We start from the raw sequence: 16,185 nt of genomic DNA on the forward strand, positions 1-16,185 counted from the left end.
GATACGTGACGCGGGTGGGACACGTGACGCGGGCGGGACACGTGAGGCAGGAGGAAGCGCGTGCCCAGGGCGGACGCACGTGACCCGCGGTTGCCGCCACGTGACCGGCGGTGACCCCACGTGTCCCTGGCTGGGCCCGGCCATGGCGGGCGCGGTGGCGGCCGCGGGCTCCGTGGAGCAGTTCCAGAAGCTGCTGCAGCGCCCGGACAGGTGCGGGGGCACCGGGGAGAGGGAGGGGGCAATGGGCCCGTCCCTGTGTCCCTGACCGTGGCTCCCGTCCCGCCGTGCCGTCCCTCAGTCTCCTCCATGGGGCCATCTCCGCCTGCCGTCCCTCCGTGCCATCCGTTGGGGCCATGCCGGTGTCACCTCTGTGGGGGCCAGCCCGGGTTCCCCATCCCGGTGTCCCCTCTTTGGATCCCGTCCCTCGGTGCCATCCCGCTGTCCCCTCCCGGTCCCCGCAGGGCACAGCTCGGGAGGGGCCGGTGCTGCCGCAGCGCCCGGTAAAAACTGCGAGGGGAAGATAAAAAACCCCAAACTGGGGACAAACAGAGCCCCGAGCTGCTCAAAGGCTGGGCTTTGGCCTGGCTATGGCCAGGCTTAGGCTTAGGCTTAGCTTAGGCTCGGGCTTAGGCCTGGTTTAGGCTTGGCTTTGGCCCGGTTTACGCTCGGTTTAAGCTGGCCAGGCTTAGGCCCGGGCTTAGGCTCGGCTTTGGCTCGGCCTCTGCCAGCCCCGCGTTCCCCTGGCTCAGCTCTCGGAGGTGCCGCCCTATAGCAGGTCCTGCCGCAGGGAATTTGGGGCCAAATTGGGCGAATCCTCTGGAAAATCCCATTAACCAGAGCTGCCCTGAGAGCTGGGATTGTCCTCCAGCCGTGGGAATGTCACCAAAACCGCCGCGACACTTCAGTGGGAACAGCAGTGGCACTTCAATGGGAACAGCAGTGACACTTCAATGGGAACAGCAGTGGCACATCAGTGGGAACAGCAGTGAAATTGCAGTGGGAGCAGCAGTGGAATTGCAGTGGAAACAGCATTGACACTGCAGTGGGAGCAGCAGTGACCAACTATGCTGTGACCAATGTCACAGCAGTGACACTGCAGTGGGAGCACCATCATTTGGGTGTTTATTGACACAGAAGTGGCTCTGAATTATTCTTCTCCCACCCAGGGTCTCATTAATCTGGTTTTGTGCTCTGTGATTAATGACATTAATCTGGTTTTGTGCTCTATGATTAATGACAGGGCTCTGCTTTTCCTACAACCCCAGCCTGGTCTGGGATCTGCAGGCCCATCCAGGGACACCTTGCAGTGTCCCAGGGTGCTCCCAGCCCTGTCCTGAGCAATCCCAGTGGTTTTATTCCAGTGTTCCATGCACGTGTTTAACTGTGGGAGGGGAGAGCTGCACTAAGCACCTCTGTAATTACAGATTTACAGTGATTAAAAGTGTGGGGGAATACCAGCATCAGTTCTGAGAGACAAGCGAAGGAAATGCTGTTAAATGATGGTCCTGGTAAAAAGGAACAGAATTTCTTCCAGACTTGCTGTAGGACTTCCACTTTCCCTGCTGGAATTGTCCTTCAGCTGGATTGTTTTGTAGGGACATTGCAGAAGGAATTCGTGTGCCCAAAGGAAAGTGGCTTCAGGAACAAACACGATATTTTAAGGTTATTTAAAAAAACCCACCAGTAATTTTCTCATTGCCTTTGTCACAGAACATAATTCAGTTTTCTCTCTAAAGGAATTGATGATTTTATCCATGTTCTTGGACCCAAGATGAGCTGATAATTCTGATAACTCTTGCTCTGCTTCCTTTGAAAACAGCATTTATAATTACATGTTAATTTATTAGCGTTTCCTGTTTCAGAAAATTAACATTTCTTGCATTAAGTCATCAGTAAGTTTGTGTTATAGAATGAGTGTAAATCTTGATATTTAAGGAGAAAATTGTGGATTTGTCATAACCTTTTTGTCCCTGCCCTGTTTAATAGTGGAGCTTTTTTTTTTAACCTTGACTGAACACAGGGAACACTTTTTGTTTGGAGTTACTTAAGTGCTTCATTTTGCCAACTCTTTATTTTTTATCTCTCTTAATGTTTTCAAGTACTCTTTTTTTTTTTTTTAAAGTGAAATTGAAGTGCTCAGTGAGCAGTTTGGTTGCAAAATCTGAATTGTTTTGTGAATGAATTTTAAAAAAATCAAACAACTGAAACGATACCCTTAGTGCAATTGAATTTAAAATATGTTCTTCCTGAAGATAAAAATGAATATATTGCAGCTGGATGTTGGTAAGGAAGGAGCAGGCTCTGGTGGGATAAGGATGAAATAATCCTGTGGTGATTTGCCCTGAGGCCCATCCCTGTGGCCAGGTGTGTCCTGCTGTGGGCACAGACTTAAACTGAGGACTTGTGGGGAAAGAAAAGTTGTTCTGTTGTTTTTCTGCCAGAATTTTCTAGAGTTTCACTGAAAAATCGAGTTTGTGAAAGCATCTAGGGTGTGTGACCAGGTCACAGGAACTGCTCCAGCAGGGATCTTGTGCTGCCCACGCAGCTGCTACAATTTACAATGAATTTCCATTATTTAGGGATAAAAGGCATGAAGTGGCTGCTGTGGGATGGGTGACTTGATTTCTCTATTTTTCTAGAGTAAATTAGTACTAGTACATTGTATCTTTAATTCCTTATTCCCATTCTCTGGGAGTGCAGAGGGTTTGACCTCTGCAAAGATGGAGAATGGAGTTGAAAATTCCAATATCTTGTCACTGCTGCTGTCCCAGGTGTTTAAGCCCATGGGAGCTGGTACCCAGTGGGATGGGATTTCTGCTCACACCTTTAAATGCTGTGTAGAACCAATCCCAAACATCCCAGCAAACCTGCAATAAGAAGTTGGAGCTAATGCAAGCAGAAAAATAACATTGCAGTGTGACAGGCTCTGTACTGCATGGCCTCAGCACTGCTGCCTGGGCTCGGAATGGTCCCTGGGAAAGGAAACTCCTGGCTGTGCTTTAAAGGGTTTTGTTATCTCAGGTGATGCCTCAGGTTTGGCTTTTCTATTTTCCCATTCTGTGCTGCTTTAGTGTGCAGGTCTGGGCTCACATCAGGGGATGCTGAGCTCTGTGCACAGAGCAGGGACACAAAACAATTCCTGCTCCAGCTGGGCACCAAGGACAAATGATCCAAATCTCAGCCCCAGAGCACAAACCCCGTGGGCTGGAGAGAGAAAAACAAGCAGGGTGGGACTGCAGGGGCTAAAGCTGGAATGGGACAATGAACTGCAAGATGCAAATGGAGCAGAACTGATCCCAGGGACAGAGCCCGTGCCCGGCCGTGCATTTTGGGGCCATTTTGGTTCATCTTGGGTGCAGCCCTGGCTGGGCTCTGGTGCTGCCCAAGGTGGATCCATGGAGGAGATGCTGTGAATGAATCCCTGCTTTATTCTGGAGCTCTGTCCAGCCTCTGTCTAGGGCAGCAGATGGTGGGGATTGATGGGTTTTCACGGAGTGCCCATCCCTGGAGGGGGCACTCTGGGCTCTGGGGACAAGGTGGCTGTCGGGGCCCTGGATGGTGATTCTGGAGGCCTCTCCCAGGCTCAGGGGTTCCATGGTCCAGGTGTTTTTTGGCAGCTGTCCCCAGCAGTGCTGTTTCTCCCCAGGTCCCTGGTGGTGGTGCACTTCTGGGCACCATGGGCTCCGCAGTGCGCGCAGATGAACGAGGTGATGGCAGCGCTGGCACGGGAGCACAGCCAGGTCACCTTCGTGCAGGTGAGCACAGGGACAGCCCTGGGGCAGGGAAATGTTCCACAGCAGGGGCAGCTTCCTCTTGGGCTGCCTCTGGGGCCTCACATTTCCAATGCCCCTCTCACATCTGGTGTCCCAGAGGTGCTGCTGCTCTCAGGGATGGCTCAGACTGGGAGTCCTGGAATGCCTTGGGTGGGAAGGGACCCCAAAGCCCATCCAGTGTTATCCCAAAGTGCTGCTGCTGTCAGGGATGGCTCAGACAGGGAATCCTGGAATGCCTTGGGTGGGAAGGGACCCCAAAGCCCATCCAGTGTTATCCCAAAGTGCTGCTGCTGTCAGGGATGGCTCAGACTGGGAATCCTGGAATGCCTTGGGTGGGAAGGGACCCCAAAGCCCACCCAGTGCCTCCCCTGCCATGGCAGGGACACCTCCCACTGTCCCAGGGTGTCCAGCCCTGGGGATGTTCCTGGTTAAGGGATCTCAGGGTTCCCAGAGGATTCCTGTGGCACTGAAATGACACTTCAGGAAAGTGAGCTCACCCCCTGCAGGGCTGTCACTCTGCTCTGTGAGACCCTCTGCACATCCCCTGGGATCCAGGGGAAGGAGGAAGGAATTCCCTTCACGTGCTGTTGGTTTTAAACCAAATTTCTCTGGTTAATGAGACACTTGTGGGATGATGAGGGCAGGGAGCAGTGGAGCAGCCAGCTGTGTGTGAGTATTTTAATGTGATTTTTACAGCCTTTAGGATGTGTGTATGGGTTTTTTTAATGATTCCTCTCAGTTGGTATTTGTAAAACAGGTCAGAATTATTTTAATGGTATTTTATGACTTAGAGCTCCAAAAGACTAATTTTCAACATATTGCAAATTCAAGATGCTTACATTTATCTAAAGTTTAGTAGCTTTTACTCAGCCCAACAAAGTCTGCAATCTCTCAATTGCCTTTTTATTATTCCTATATCATTTATTTATGACCTTTATTATTCAGCTGTAATTTATATTTTAATAACAAGGTTCCAAAGTCATCCAGGGCTGTGAAACCAAGGTGGTGGCACATCCTTTCCCCAGCTTCCCTCCTCCCAGCAATTTTAATATTACTGGTGTTCTTGCTCAGAGAAAATAAGCTGATGAAAATTCTTGGGTGAATTTTACTGATACATTTTGGAGGGAGGAGCTCCTCCAGAGGAATATATTTGATTTTGGCAGTCCTTGGTGGGATTTTTGTGTTCCAGAATATCCAGCCTGCCTTTGAATTGGCAAGCACCTGTTACCTCCTGAGATGTTTGGTTGAAATGAATGTGTTCATATCCCAGAGTGCTCACAAACAACATTTAGGGAAGCTGTGTCAATGAGAGCAAGTTCCTGAAATATGAAATGAAATCTGTTCTGTGTTATATGGAACAGAAATATCCAGCAGGAAATTTTGCTGGGAAAGAAAATGAGTATTAGACATGGAAGTCATCATTTGCCCCTGGAAAAAGAATCAATAATTGGAATTACCTATTCTCTTTCAATTATGTACAAGCTTTCAGTTCAATTTCAGTTGGATGTAAGCTTTCCTTTTCTAGCTGTAGTTTTCCAGTTGGTTCTCCTGGAGTGGTGATTTCCAGGAGGAGGCTGGGGCTCACTTCTGATGCTCCTGCTTTGCCTCTCTAATTAGTGGCTTCATTAGGAGCCCGTGTGGCTGGAGCAGCTCGAAATCTGAGCCAGTGAAGATAAATTTTCATAGCAAATGCCTCTGTGATGGAAGTGGGAGCAGGAATCCCAGGCTGGGCACTCAGCAGCCTGGCAGGAGTTAAAAATCAAGTTCAAAATCACCCTCAGCTGAAGGAGCAGCTCCTTTTCCCCTCCTAATTTGCAGGGGGCTGCAGATGGCAGGGGTGATGCAGAGCCCCCCAAGGGGGCACAAAAGCACCTCTGTGGTGGTGACATCACTGGGGCCAGTGATTTATGGCTTCCAATATAGCAGGAGCTGCACAGCATTGAGAATTTACTGGGTCAGGAGTGCACCAAAAATTTTATTCGCAGCCTCCGGGCGTCTTTTGAAATGTGCAACAAAATAAAAACCTCTGAACCTGTTCTGACACTGTGGAGGTTCAGCGGGTGCCATGCAGCCCAGAGAGTCTCATTTAAATGCAAATGTCTCCCAGACTTCAGCAGCAGATCCTGCTTAAATGTATAAAATGCCAGGGAGAACATTCCAGGATTGACACTTGCAGTGAAACTTTAAAGAAGATTATGAAAATAATCCAGTTCTTTTTTTTTTTTTTTTTTTGGTTTGGTTTTTAGCTGGAAGCTGAGGCTGTGCCTGAAGTGTCTGAAAAATATGGAATTAGTTCTGTTCCAACGTTCTTGTTCTTTAAGGTAAGAGGAAATGGATTTAAGAGGAGATGAATTTAAGAAAAGTGGATTTAAGGGAAAATAGAATCCATGTGGACTCTTAATACTTATACTTTTGTAATACTCTACCAGAACCTTAGGAGCTTTCTCAGTGAGGAAACACCTCTGTAACTGATTGAATTCTATGCAGTGGAACCTAAAAATGGAAATAGATATGGTTTTTGCACTTTATGTGGAATAGTTCAGGGCTTCCTTAAGTGCTTCGGGACTCATACATAGTTTTTATTTCACTTGTTGTACTTGGGTCAAAAAATTTACAGCAACATTTCCTTGTGTTGTAGTGGGGGAAAAGACCCAAGTAAATATGGTAATAACAGAAATAACAATTCTGTTTGGGTGCTATTTGCCTGTGATGATAAAATGGATAATATTTTATGAAATAAGTATTTCTAGAGGCAAACTTGCTGCTGTTACTGAGGCCTTGCAGTGGCTGCCCAGAACAGAGGCTAGACAAGGTTGGGAGGATAAAGTGGGTATTTATTAAAGGCCTTCCACAGGTGCACCTTGGGCACTCAGAGCCTCAGAGCTACCCCAGGATGGGCCATGGTCATGGGTTTGTCAGGCAGATGTGAGTTTGGGCTATTTACATAGCAGGGGTTCATCCTCCAGTTCAGCTTCAGGTGATGAAGTTATTCACCCCCAGTTTGCTCCCTCCAATTCACTTTAGTTTATTCTTTTCAGGACCTGAGGCTGTAGGGTGTCCTGAGTTTCAGGCCTGGAGGGATTGTTTAGTCTGACCAAAATGTGAAGACACTGAACTACACTTTGTATGGAGTTCAGAGTTAGGCACTAATGCAGCACAGGATCTGAAAAACACAAAAGCTGAAATCCCTGAGGCATCATTGGTGCCAGAAAGGCACGAGCCTGGCAGGCAGCTCCTCCCTGAAAGCCAGGCCTGGCTGGCTGGTTTTGCTGTGCCTGAGCCTGGGCTGGACTGAAGGCTGTGAGTGCTGTGCTTGAGCCAGGCCTAGACTGAAGGCTGTGAGTGCTGTGCTTGAGCCCAGCCTAGACTGAAGGCTGTGAGTGCTGTGCTTGAGCCTGGGCTGGGCTGAAGGCTGTGAGTGCTGTGCTTGAGCCCAGCCTAGACTGAAGGCTGTGAGTGCTGTGCGTTAGCCTAAGCTGGACGGAAGGGTGTGAGTGCTGTGCTTGAGCCAGGCCTAGACTGAAGGCTGTGAGTGCTGTGCTTGAGCCCGGGCTGGACTGAAGGCTGTGAGTGCTGTGCTTGAGCCAGGCCTAGACTGAAGGCTGTGAGTGCTGTGCTTGAGCCAGGCCTAGACTGGAGGCTGTGAGTGCTGTGCTTGAGCCTGGGCTGGGCTGAAGGCTGTGAGTGCTGTGCTTGAGCCCAGCCTAGACTGAAGGGTGTGAGTGCTGTGCTTGAGCCTGGGCTGGACTGAAGGGTGTGAGTGCTGTGCTTGAACCTGGGCTGGACTGAAGGCTGTGAGTGCTGTGCTTGAGCCCAGCCTAGACTGAAGGCTGTGAGTGCTGTGCTTGAGCCTGGGCTGGGCTGAAGGCTGTGAGTGCTGTGCTTGAGCCAGGCCTAGACTGAAGGCTGTGAGTGCTGTGCTTGAGCCAGGCCTAGACTGAAGGCTGTGCTTTATCCCATTTGTTCTGCAGGCAGTGTATGCTGTGTTTATGCCTGTTCTGCAGGCTGTGCTGTGTCTGTGCCTGTTCTGAGGCACTCTATGCTGTGTCTATTCCTTTTCTGAGGCACTCTGTGCTGTGTTTATGCCTGTTCTGCAGTGTGTGCTGTGTCTCTGCCTGTTCTGCACTCTGTGCTGTGTCTGTGCCTGTTCTGAGGCACTCTGTGCTGTGTCTCTGCCTGTTCTGCACTCTGTGCTGTGTCTATGCCTGTTCTGCACTCTGTGCTGTGTCTATGCCTGTTCTGCACTCTGTGCTGTGTCTCTGCCTGTTCTGCAGTGTGTGCTGTGTCTCTGCCTGTTCTGCAGTGTGTGCTGTGTCTCTGCCTGTTCTGCACTCTGTGCTGTGTCTGTGCCTGTTCTGCACTCTGTGCTGTGTCTATGCCTGTTCTGCAGTGTGTGCTGTGTCTATGCCTGTTCTGCAGTCTGTGTGTGCTGTATCTATGCCTGTTCTGCACTCTGTGTGTTATTTCCTGCAGAATTCCCAGAATGTGGACCGCCTGGACGGCGCTCACGCCCCGGAGCTGACGCAGAAGGTTCAGCGGCACGCGGCGGGCACGGCGGGCACGGCCGGCCCCGGGGGCGCTGCCCCTGCCCAGGAGCAGCTGCACGCCCGCCTCAGGGGGCTCATCAACGCTGCCCCCTGCATGCTCTTCATGAAGGGCTCTCCCAAGGAGCCCCGCTGCGGTGAGCCAGCCTGCCTGCTGGGCCTCCCTGGCACAGAGCGCTGCGGTGTGCCCCACCGGGCCAGGCTGGGGCCAGCGCGGCCCTGAGCCACAGTGGGGCCAGCACGGCCCTGAGCCAGGCTGGGGCCAGCACGGCCCTGAGCCAGGGTGGGGCCAGCACGGCCCTGAGCCACAGTGGGCATGGCCCTGAGCCAGGCTGGGGCCAGCACAGCCCTGAGCCATGGTGGGCACGGCCCTGAGCCAGGCTGGGGTCAGCACAGCCCTGAGCCACGGTGGGCATGGCCCTGAGCCAGGCTGGGGCCAGCACAGCCCTGAGCCAGGGTGGGCACGGCCCTGAGCCAGGGTGGGCACGGCCCTGAGCCAGGGTGGGCATGGCCCTGAGCCAGGCTGGGCATGGCTGTAGGCCAGGGTGGGCACAGCCCAGCTGTGGGCCAGGTTGAGCCCAGCTGTGGGCCAGGTTGAGCCCAGCTGTGAGCCCAGCTGTGAGCCAGGGTGGGGTCAGCACAGCTGTGAGCCAGGATGGGCCCAGCTGTGGGCCAGGGTGAGCCCAGCTGTGAGCCCAGCTGTGAGCCAGGCTGAGCCCAGCTGTGAGCCCAGCTGTGCTGAGATCCCAGGGGGTTCCACTGCAGGCTTCAGCAGGCAGATGGTGGAGATCCTGCAGAAGCACGGCGTGGCCTTCAGCAGCTTTGACATCTTCTCTGACGAGGAGGTGCGCCAGGGGCTCAAAGCCTTCTCCAACTGGCCAACCTACCCCCAGCTCTACGTCAAGGGCGAGCTCATCGGGGGCCTGGACATCGTCAAGGTGACGCCACGCAATTTCCCTCCTCTCTGGCATGACAGAAATGTCCTTGTCTTGCTTCTTCCACCTCATGTTTGCTTTTTTCCCTAATTTCCCCAGGAGCTCGAGGCGTCAGGAGAACTGGACACAATCTGCCCAAAGGGCCAGAAGCTGGAGGACAGGTGGGGGAGTTATGACAATTTTTGAGGTTTTTTTCTATGCTTATACAGGGGAAACCCTCTGTGAATTTCTGCTTTATCAGAAGTGCCTCAAGAATTCATTTACTTGCAAAATTCTTGCAGTTTTTCGGTGTCTTTTGGGGTTTGTACGTTTAAGTCCAAGAATCTTTACTTGTATTTGTGGTTTAATTTCTGCTTGTTGCAAGAATCTGTTTATATATATATATCTGTAGATATATATATCTATTTATGCATTTATATATCTATATCTATTTATAGATCTGTATTTATCTACATATTTATAAATATGCCTTTCTATATTTCTATATCTCTATTTCTATATTTCTATATCTATGTGTATATTTATAATTATATATCTATATTTCCATATTTTTCTTTATTAATATATATATCTACTTACATATCTACTTGAATATTTATATATCTATATGTATATATATTTATATATCTATATGTGTTTCTATATCTATATGTGTTTATATATCTGTATCTGTAGGTGGATATATAGATATAGATTCATTCTTGTCTCTCTTTAGCAATTTTTTATTTAAAAATAACTGGGAAAATCATCTTTTTAAGCTTTTTCCAGCTTTATTTGCCACAGATTTCCAATTCTGGTGTCACTGGAAGGAATCCCTGCCTGGTTCTTCTCCCTGCTCAGTGCAGTGCACAAATAATTTAATAAATCCCATGTAAAAATGGAGATAAAAAATAAACCCACCATTCTAAATTCTAGGGATTTATTCATTCCTTCCAAATTTATCCCAAGCCTTGGGTTGCTTTACTTTGAAATTGTTTCCCTGAGCTCACAAACCCCAATTAATGCTTTTAGCAGAGATTAAATTGGAGATAAAGATGAGATGGGCTCATCTTTAAAAACTTACTTTTGGTGGCCTTTAAAAACTTATTTTTTAAAGCCTTTTAGCCCCTTCCTCTGCTTTTTAAGGAGTTTGTTAAGAAATTCAACATTTTTTGGTCAGTTCTTGACGAAGTTTGCAAATTGCACAAGCAGCAACCCCATTTACACAGATTTTTTTTGCACAAACTTTTGAGGGAAAGAAGGGAATGGGAAATGTCCTGTGTCTCCCAGAGGGTTTTAAAGTTCCCTTAAAGTTTTTTTTTGGGTTAAGTTGTCCATGAGATGTGTTTGTAAGGAGCAGCAGCACCTCTGGGGAGGCTTTAGTGCCATTTTCTCCATGGGAGATGGGTTCCTGCTGGGAGTGCATTCCCAGCCCAGGGTGGAATTCTTGGAGATTGATCAGCTGGAGTTTTCATTCCCAATTCTGCATTTTGTTTGGGCTGATAACCAAGGTATTTTATGTCTTTTTCTAGGCTTAAATCCTTGATAAACAAAGCTCCTGTGATGCTCTTCATGAAGGGAAACAAACAGGTAACATGGAATGTTCCAGAAAATTGTGAATTTTACCTTGTTCTTACTTAATTCAAATCAGTGCAGCTGCAAAAGTTCTTTATCTTTTTATTTTGTGCTTCTATAAACCATAAAACAGCCCCTGCTTTTTATTATTGCTGAATATTATCTAACTATTAGATATTTCTATTAATACCAATTAATATAAATATTAATAGAAATATCTGATGCTTAGATATTATAATAGATATATCTAATATCTTGGATATCTTATAGATATCTATAGTATCTGTTAATATCTAAAAATTGCTGGGTGTTCATTGTCTTCATGTCAAGAGTTTGCAGTGGATACGAATTATTAATTAATTATAATTCCAATTATAATTAATTTTAGTTTAATTATAATTCCAATTATAATTAATTTAATTATAGTTTAATTATAATTAAATTAATTCTAATGAGAATAAGTATGACAAGTTGCTTTTCTTGTTTATTATAGTTTATTCTGGTGAATCCAGGCCAGTGATGCCTCAAAATGCAGCAGATTTATTCCATAAATCCATAAAAATCAGGAGATAAAGGATGGGAAAGGGATTAGGGAGTGGCTCATCCAGCAGAAAAATGGGAGTTGCTGTAGTGCAGCTGGAATTCATGGATTTAAAAAGCAGAGACATTTAATACCTGTGTTTTATATTTCAGATGGCAAAATGTGGCTTCAGCAAGCAAATCATAGAAATCATGAATAACACTGGGTAGGTAATGGGGCTTGAGTTTGGGGGGGCAGTTTTGGGGTAAAAACTGCATTTTATGGAAAATGTATTAGAAAATAGCAATGGAATTACTCCCCAAATGTAAGTTTTTATTTTTCAAGAGGATTTCAAGCAGTTGAAGGGTTATCTGAGAATTTTATTGGGGCTTTTTGAGATAATTAAGGAGTTTTTTGAAAATTTAGAGGGGTTTTTGAAGATTTTGAGTATTTTTTCAAGATTTTGGGGTTTCTCCGAGAGAATTTTGAAGGGTTTTTGTGGAATTTTGAGGACTTCTTGTGAGAATTTTGAGGGGTTTTGAACATTTTTAGGGTTTTTAAAAAATCTTGAGGTTTTGAGACTTTTGAGGGGTTTTTTTTGAGAATTTCAATAGTTTTAAAAAAAATCTTGATGTTTTAGAACTTTGAGGGGTTTTTTGAGAATTCTGAGGGGGTTTTGAGAAGATTGAGGTTTTTGATAATTTTGAGGATTTTTTGAGAACTTTGAGGGATTTTTCCAGCTTTTGATGGGTTTTTAAAAAATCTTGAGGTTCTACAAATTTTTGGGGGTAATTTTTGCAGTCTCTGTGAGAATTTTGAGGCGTTTCTTTACAAATGTTGCAGGGTTTTGTTGCGTTCTGAGCATTTCTCCCCAGCTGCAGTGTGAATAACGTGAATATCCCATTTTTTCCATGAATATCTCATTTTATCCCTCTCTCTCCCCAGCGTGGATTACGAGACCTTTGACATCCTGGAGGATGAGGAGGTAACAGCAGCTGCCCCTCCCTGGGGATCCATTCCCTGCTGCCTTTCCCAGGGCCAGAATTCCCCAATAATTCCTGTTTGATTCCCAGATTTCATTTGGCCAGAATTCCCCAGTAATTCCTGTTTGATTTCCCAGATTTGATTTGGCCAGAATTCCCAGTTAATTCCTGTTTGATTTCCCAGATTTAATTTGGCCAGCATTAATTCCTATTTGATTCCCAGATTTCATTTGGCCAGAATTCCCCAGTAATTCCTGTTTGATTTCCCAGATTTAATTTGGCCAGCATTAATTCCTATTTGATTCCCAGATTTCATTTGGCCAGAATTCCCCAGTAATTCCTGTTTGATTTCCCAGATTTGATTTGGCCAGAATTCCCCAATAATTCCTGTGTGATTTCCCAGATTTAATTTGGCCAGCATTCCCAATATTCCTGTTTGATTTCCCAGATTTGATTTGGCCAGCATTCCCAATAATTCCTGTTTGATTTCCCAGATTTGATTTGGCCAGCATTCCCAATATTCCTGTTTGATTCCCAGATTTGATTTGGCCAGCATTCCCAATATTCCTGTTTGGTTTCCCAGTTTGATTTGGGATTAAACAGAATGAATTCCTGTGTGGTTTCCCAGTTTGATGTGGGATTAAACAGAATGAATTCCTGTGTGGTTTCCCAGTTTGATGTGGGATTAAACAGAATGAATTCCTGTGTGGTTTCCCAGTTTGATGTGGGATTAAACAGAATGAATTCCTGTGTGGTTTCCCAGTTTGATTTGGGATTAAACAGAATGAATTCCTGTGTGATTTCCCAGTTTGATGTGGGATTAAACAGAATGAATTCCTGTTGGATTCCCAGTTTGATGTGGGATTAAACAGAATGAATTCCTGTTGGATTCCCAGTTTGATTTGGGATTAAACAGAATGAATTCCTGTGTGGTTTCCCAGTTTGATTTGGGATTAAACAGAATGAATTCCTGTGTGGTTTCCCAGTTTGATTTGGGATTAAACAGAATGAATTCCTGTGTGATTTCCCAGTTTGATTTGGGATTAAACAGAATGAATTCCTGTGTGGTTTCCCAGTTTGGTTTGGCCAGAATTCCCAATATTCCTGTGTGATTTCCCAGTTTGATTTGGGATTAAACAGAATGAATTCCTGTTTGGTTCCCAGGTGCGCCAGGGGCTGAAATCTTTCTCCAACTGGCCCACGTACCCCCAGCTCTACGTCAAGGGGGAGCTGGTGGGGGGCCTGGACATTGTCAAGGTAAAAACTCCATTTTATTGCATTTATTTGTTGCATTTCAAAATTGCATTAATAGGAATTTTCCTGCCTGCCCCCCACCGAATCCCTGCAGCCACCCTAGGATGCTTTTCCAGGGAAAGGAGCTTTAATTCTCCAATGAATGACTGGAAAAAAGCTCATTTTCACCTCTTTAATTTTTCTCATCCCTAATTTTGCTCCTGATGTTGGTTTTTTTCCCAGGAAACATTCCTGGGGAAAAGGAAATTTTCTTGGAGTTGTTGGAGCAGCCCCAGAGTTCCCAAATCCTCCTGAGCCCATTCCTGCCTGGATGGTTCAGAGCCAATTCCTCAGACTGGGACTCCTGGGAATGCTCAGTCAATAAATCCCATTTAATTCTAAAAATCCTGGGACTACTGAAATTAGAGAGATTTGCTTGATTTACTTAAGAAGTGTGAGGGATTGCCTCAATTACATAGATTAATATTATTTACAAAGATTAATTTTACTTCAATTACATAGATTAATTTAATTTATATAGATTAATGTTACTTAAAGGATATAGATTAATTTTATTTATATAGATTAATGTTACCTAATGTACATGGATTAATTTTATTTACAAAGATTAATTTTACTTCAATTGTACAGCTTTATTTTATTCATACAAATTAACTTTACTTCAATTATATAAATGATATAATTATAGATTATATATAATTATAAAGATATAGATTAATTAGATTAAAGTATATAAATATATACTTTATATAGATTAATTTTACTTAAAGTATATAAATTTTTATTCAGTTAACAAGTGTAGGGATTGCTTCAATTCTTATATAAATTTATTATTGAAGTTATTATATAAAATTATTACATAAATAATAATTTGATTTATAGATACTATTTTTACCTAAATTCTGTAGATTAATTTTATGGATGTAGATTAACTTTACTTAAATTATATGGATTAATTCTGTTTATATAGATTAATTTTACCCAAGGTATATCATTAATTCTGTTTTTTTAACAAGTTTAGGGATTGCTTCAATTACATAGATTAATTTTGCTTATATTATATAGATTAACCTTATTTAGAGTTTAATTTTATTTGTTTATTTAGCAAGTGTAGGGATTAAATCAATAAAATTAATCTAGATAACTTAAGAATTGTGGGGGCTTTTTCAGTGTCAGGAAGAGGAGTCTTGGGCATTGTGAGATGCTGTAAAATCCCTTTTTTTTTTGGTATTTCAATGTAAATTCTCCCTTGGCATCCTTGGCTCTTTGAGTTCATGACTCGTATGGTGGATGAGCGCTGTCAGTGGTTTACATTTTACATTGCATTTTTTAATGCAGCATAGTATGGAATTACTGCAATAGAGCTGTTGACTGCAAGATGTGGGAGAAGAGCAGCATTCCACGTTGTTTCCCAGGTGTCTCCTGGTGCTCCCGAGGCAGCTGCCAGCCCCAAAATGTGAATTTCAGTGCCCAGGATTGAGGGATGAGCAGGGCAGGCGCCTCCTGCTCAGAGTCCTGAGGATTTTCATTTTCTTGTTGGGGTTTAGGGGTGGGAAAACAAAACCCATCCATGGGTGGTGAATTCCTCCTTTGGGGTGTTGGAAAGTTCTGTGCCTGGAGTGTCTGGGATTCCACCTGGCAGGAGATCAGGGACACCAAGCAGAGCTCTCAAGGTGTGATTGTCCACTCCTTTGTCTTTTGCACGAAATGCACCCAAAGCAGAGTTTAAATCCTGTCTAAAGCTCGGAGTGTTGCCCAGGAGGGAGCCCTGTGAGGCATTCCATGCTGCCAGGGAGTGTTTCCTGCTGGAATCTCCTTGGATCATCCCAGCAAACCCTTCTTGTGTCTTGCAGGAGCTGAAGGAAAGCGGGGAGCTGCTGCCTGTGCTCAAGGGGGAGAATTGATGGGGAGAGAAATCCCTGGAACAGCCTGAAACACTTGAGAGATTCTCCTGGAGAAACAGCCAACTGCACCCTGAGAGCATCAGGAGGGGAAGCAGACAGGAAATAAACACAAATATTCTCTCTGTGGAAATGGTTTCACTGGGGACACAAAAAGGTCAATTAAAATTCAGTGCTCCAGGATTTGTGGTGTTGGGGTTTCATTATTTGCACCCCTGTCCATCCCAGAATTATTTAAGGTGAAATTGGAACTTGCTTTTTTTGGGCTCAGCTCTCATTAGGGGAATATTAATGGAGCACCATCTTTTCCTGCCCCCATTAATTGTTTCCATGTCTAATGAGCAAGAAAAACACTTTGGGAGCCTTGAGCCAGCACAGCTTTAGGGAGTTATTAATGAGCTGCAGCTTTGTCCTCTGCAAACTCGTTAAGTGGGTGCACTAATTGCTAATTTGGGGTGCTCAGTCACAAACGTGGGGTTTTGGGAGGGTTTCAGTGGTTTTGGAAGTGCTGCTGAATCCTCAGCTCTCAGGTTCCTGTGGTTCAGATGACCCTGAGGTATTAGAAAGTCTCTTTTTCCCCAGCCCCATGACCAAAGAAGCTGAGATTCCTCGGTTCTGCTTTTCAAGGTTGTTCATTTTCTCTTATCTGTTCCATCCTCTCTCTGACCTGCTGAGATCTGTCCAGAGGTTGGGTTGTGGCTCAGTCCCTGCCCTTGGCGTG

The 16,185-nt window shown here is 45.4% G+C and overlaps 1 protein-coding gene and 1 long non-coding RNA gene across 3 annotated transcripts; both read left to right on the forward strand.

Annotated features, from left to right (window-relative positions):
* Position 1: 1 nt before the first annotated feature.
* On the forward strand, positions 2–15,647 carry GLRX3 (glutaredoxin 3). 2 transcript variants are annotated; one of them, XM_071446134.1, is made up of 11 exons: positions 2–210; positions 3,647–3,755; positions 6,020–6,094; positions 8,247–8,454; positions 9,083–9,255; positions 9,352–9,413; positions 10,764–10,821; positions 11,500–11,552; positions 12,272–12,311; positions 13,474–13,566; positions 15,417–15,647. In XM_071446134.1, the coding sequence occupies exons 1-11, from the start codon at positions 143–145 to the stop codon at positions 15,465–15,467; spliced, it is 990 nt and encodes a 329-aa protein (XP_071302235.1). In that variant the 5' UTR covers positions 2–142; the 3' UTR covers positions 15,468–15,647. The 2 variants fall into 2 exon arrangements, with proteins under 2 accessions (XP_071302235.1, XP_071302237.1); XM_071446136.1 differs by lacking the exon at positions 13,474–13,566.
* On the forward strand, positions 12,318–13,154 carry LOC139599116 (uncharacterized). The gene is made up of 2 exons (XR_011682170.1): positions 12,318–12,423; positions 12,471–13,154. It is a non-coding gene; the product is annotated as an uncharacterized lncRNA (long non-coding RNA).
* Positions 15,648–16,185: the final 538 nt, after the last annotated feature.

Source organism: Agelaius tricolor, unplaced genomic scaffold, assembly GCF_023055355.1.
Source record: "Agelaius tricolor isolate 1412-34295 unplaced genomic scaffold, bAgeTri1.0.p SCAF_22, whole genome shotgun sequence".
NCBI classification, from domain to species: Eukaryota; Metazoa; Chordata; class Aves; order Passeriformes; family Icteridae; genus Agelaius; species Agelaius tricolor.

Excerpts from the sequence above, each read along its gene's own strand:
- GLRX3 (XM_071446134.1), top strand. The coding sequence starts at position 143 with ATGGCGGGCGCGGTGGCGGCCGCGGGCTCCGTGGAGCAGTTCCAGAAG. Across the intron at positions 9,414-10,763 it reads GGCCAGAAGCTGGAGGACAG|GCTTAAATCCTTGATAAACA; the intron begins GTGGGGGAGTTA and ends GTCTTTTTCTAG. Across the intron at positions 12,312-13,473 it reads ACATCCTGGAGGATGAGGAG|GTGCGCCAGGGGCTGAAATC; the intron begins GTAACAGCAGCT and ends TTTGGTTCCCAG.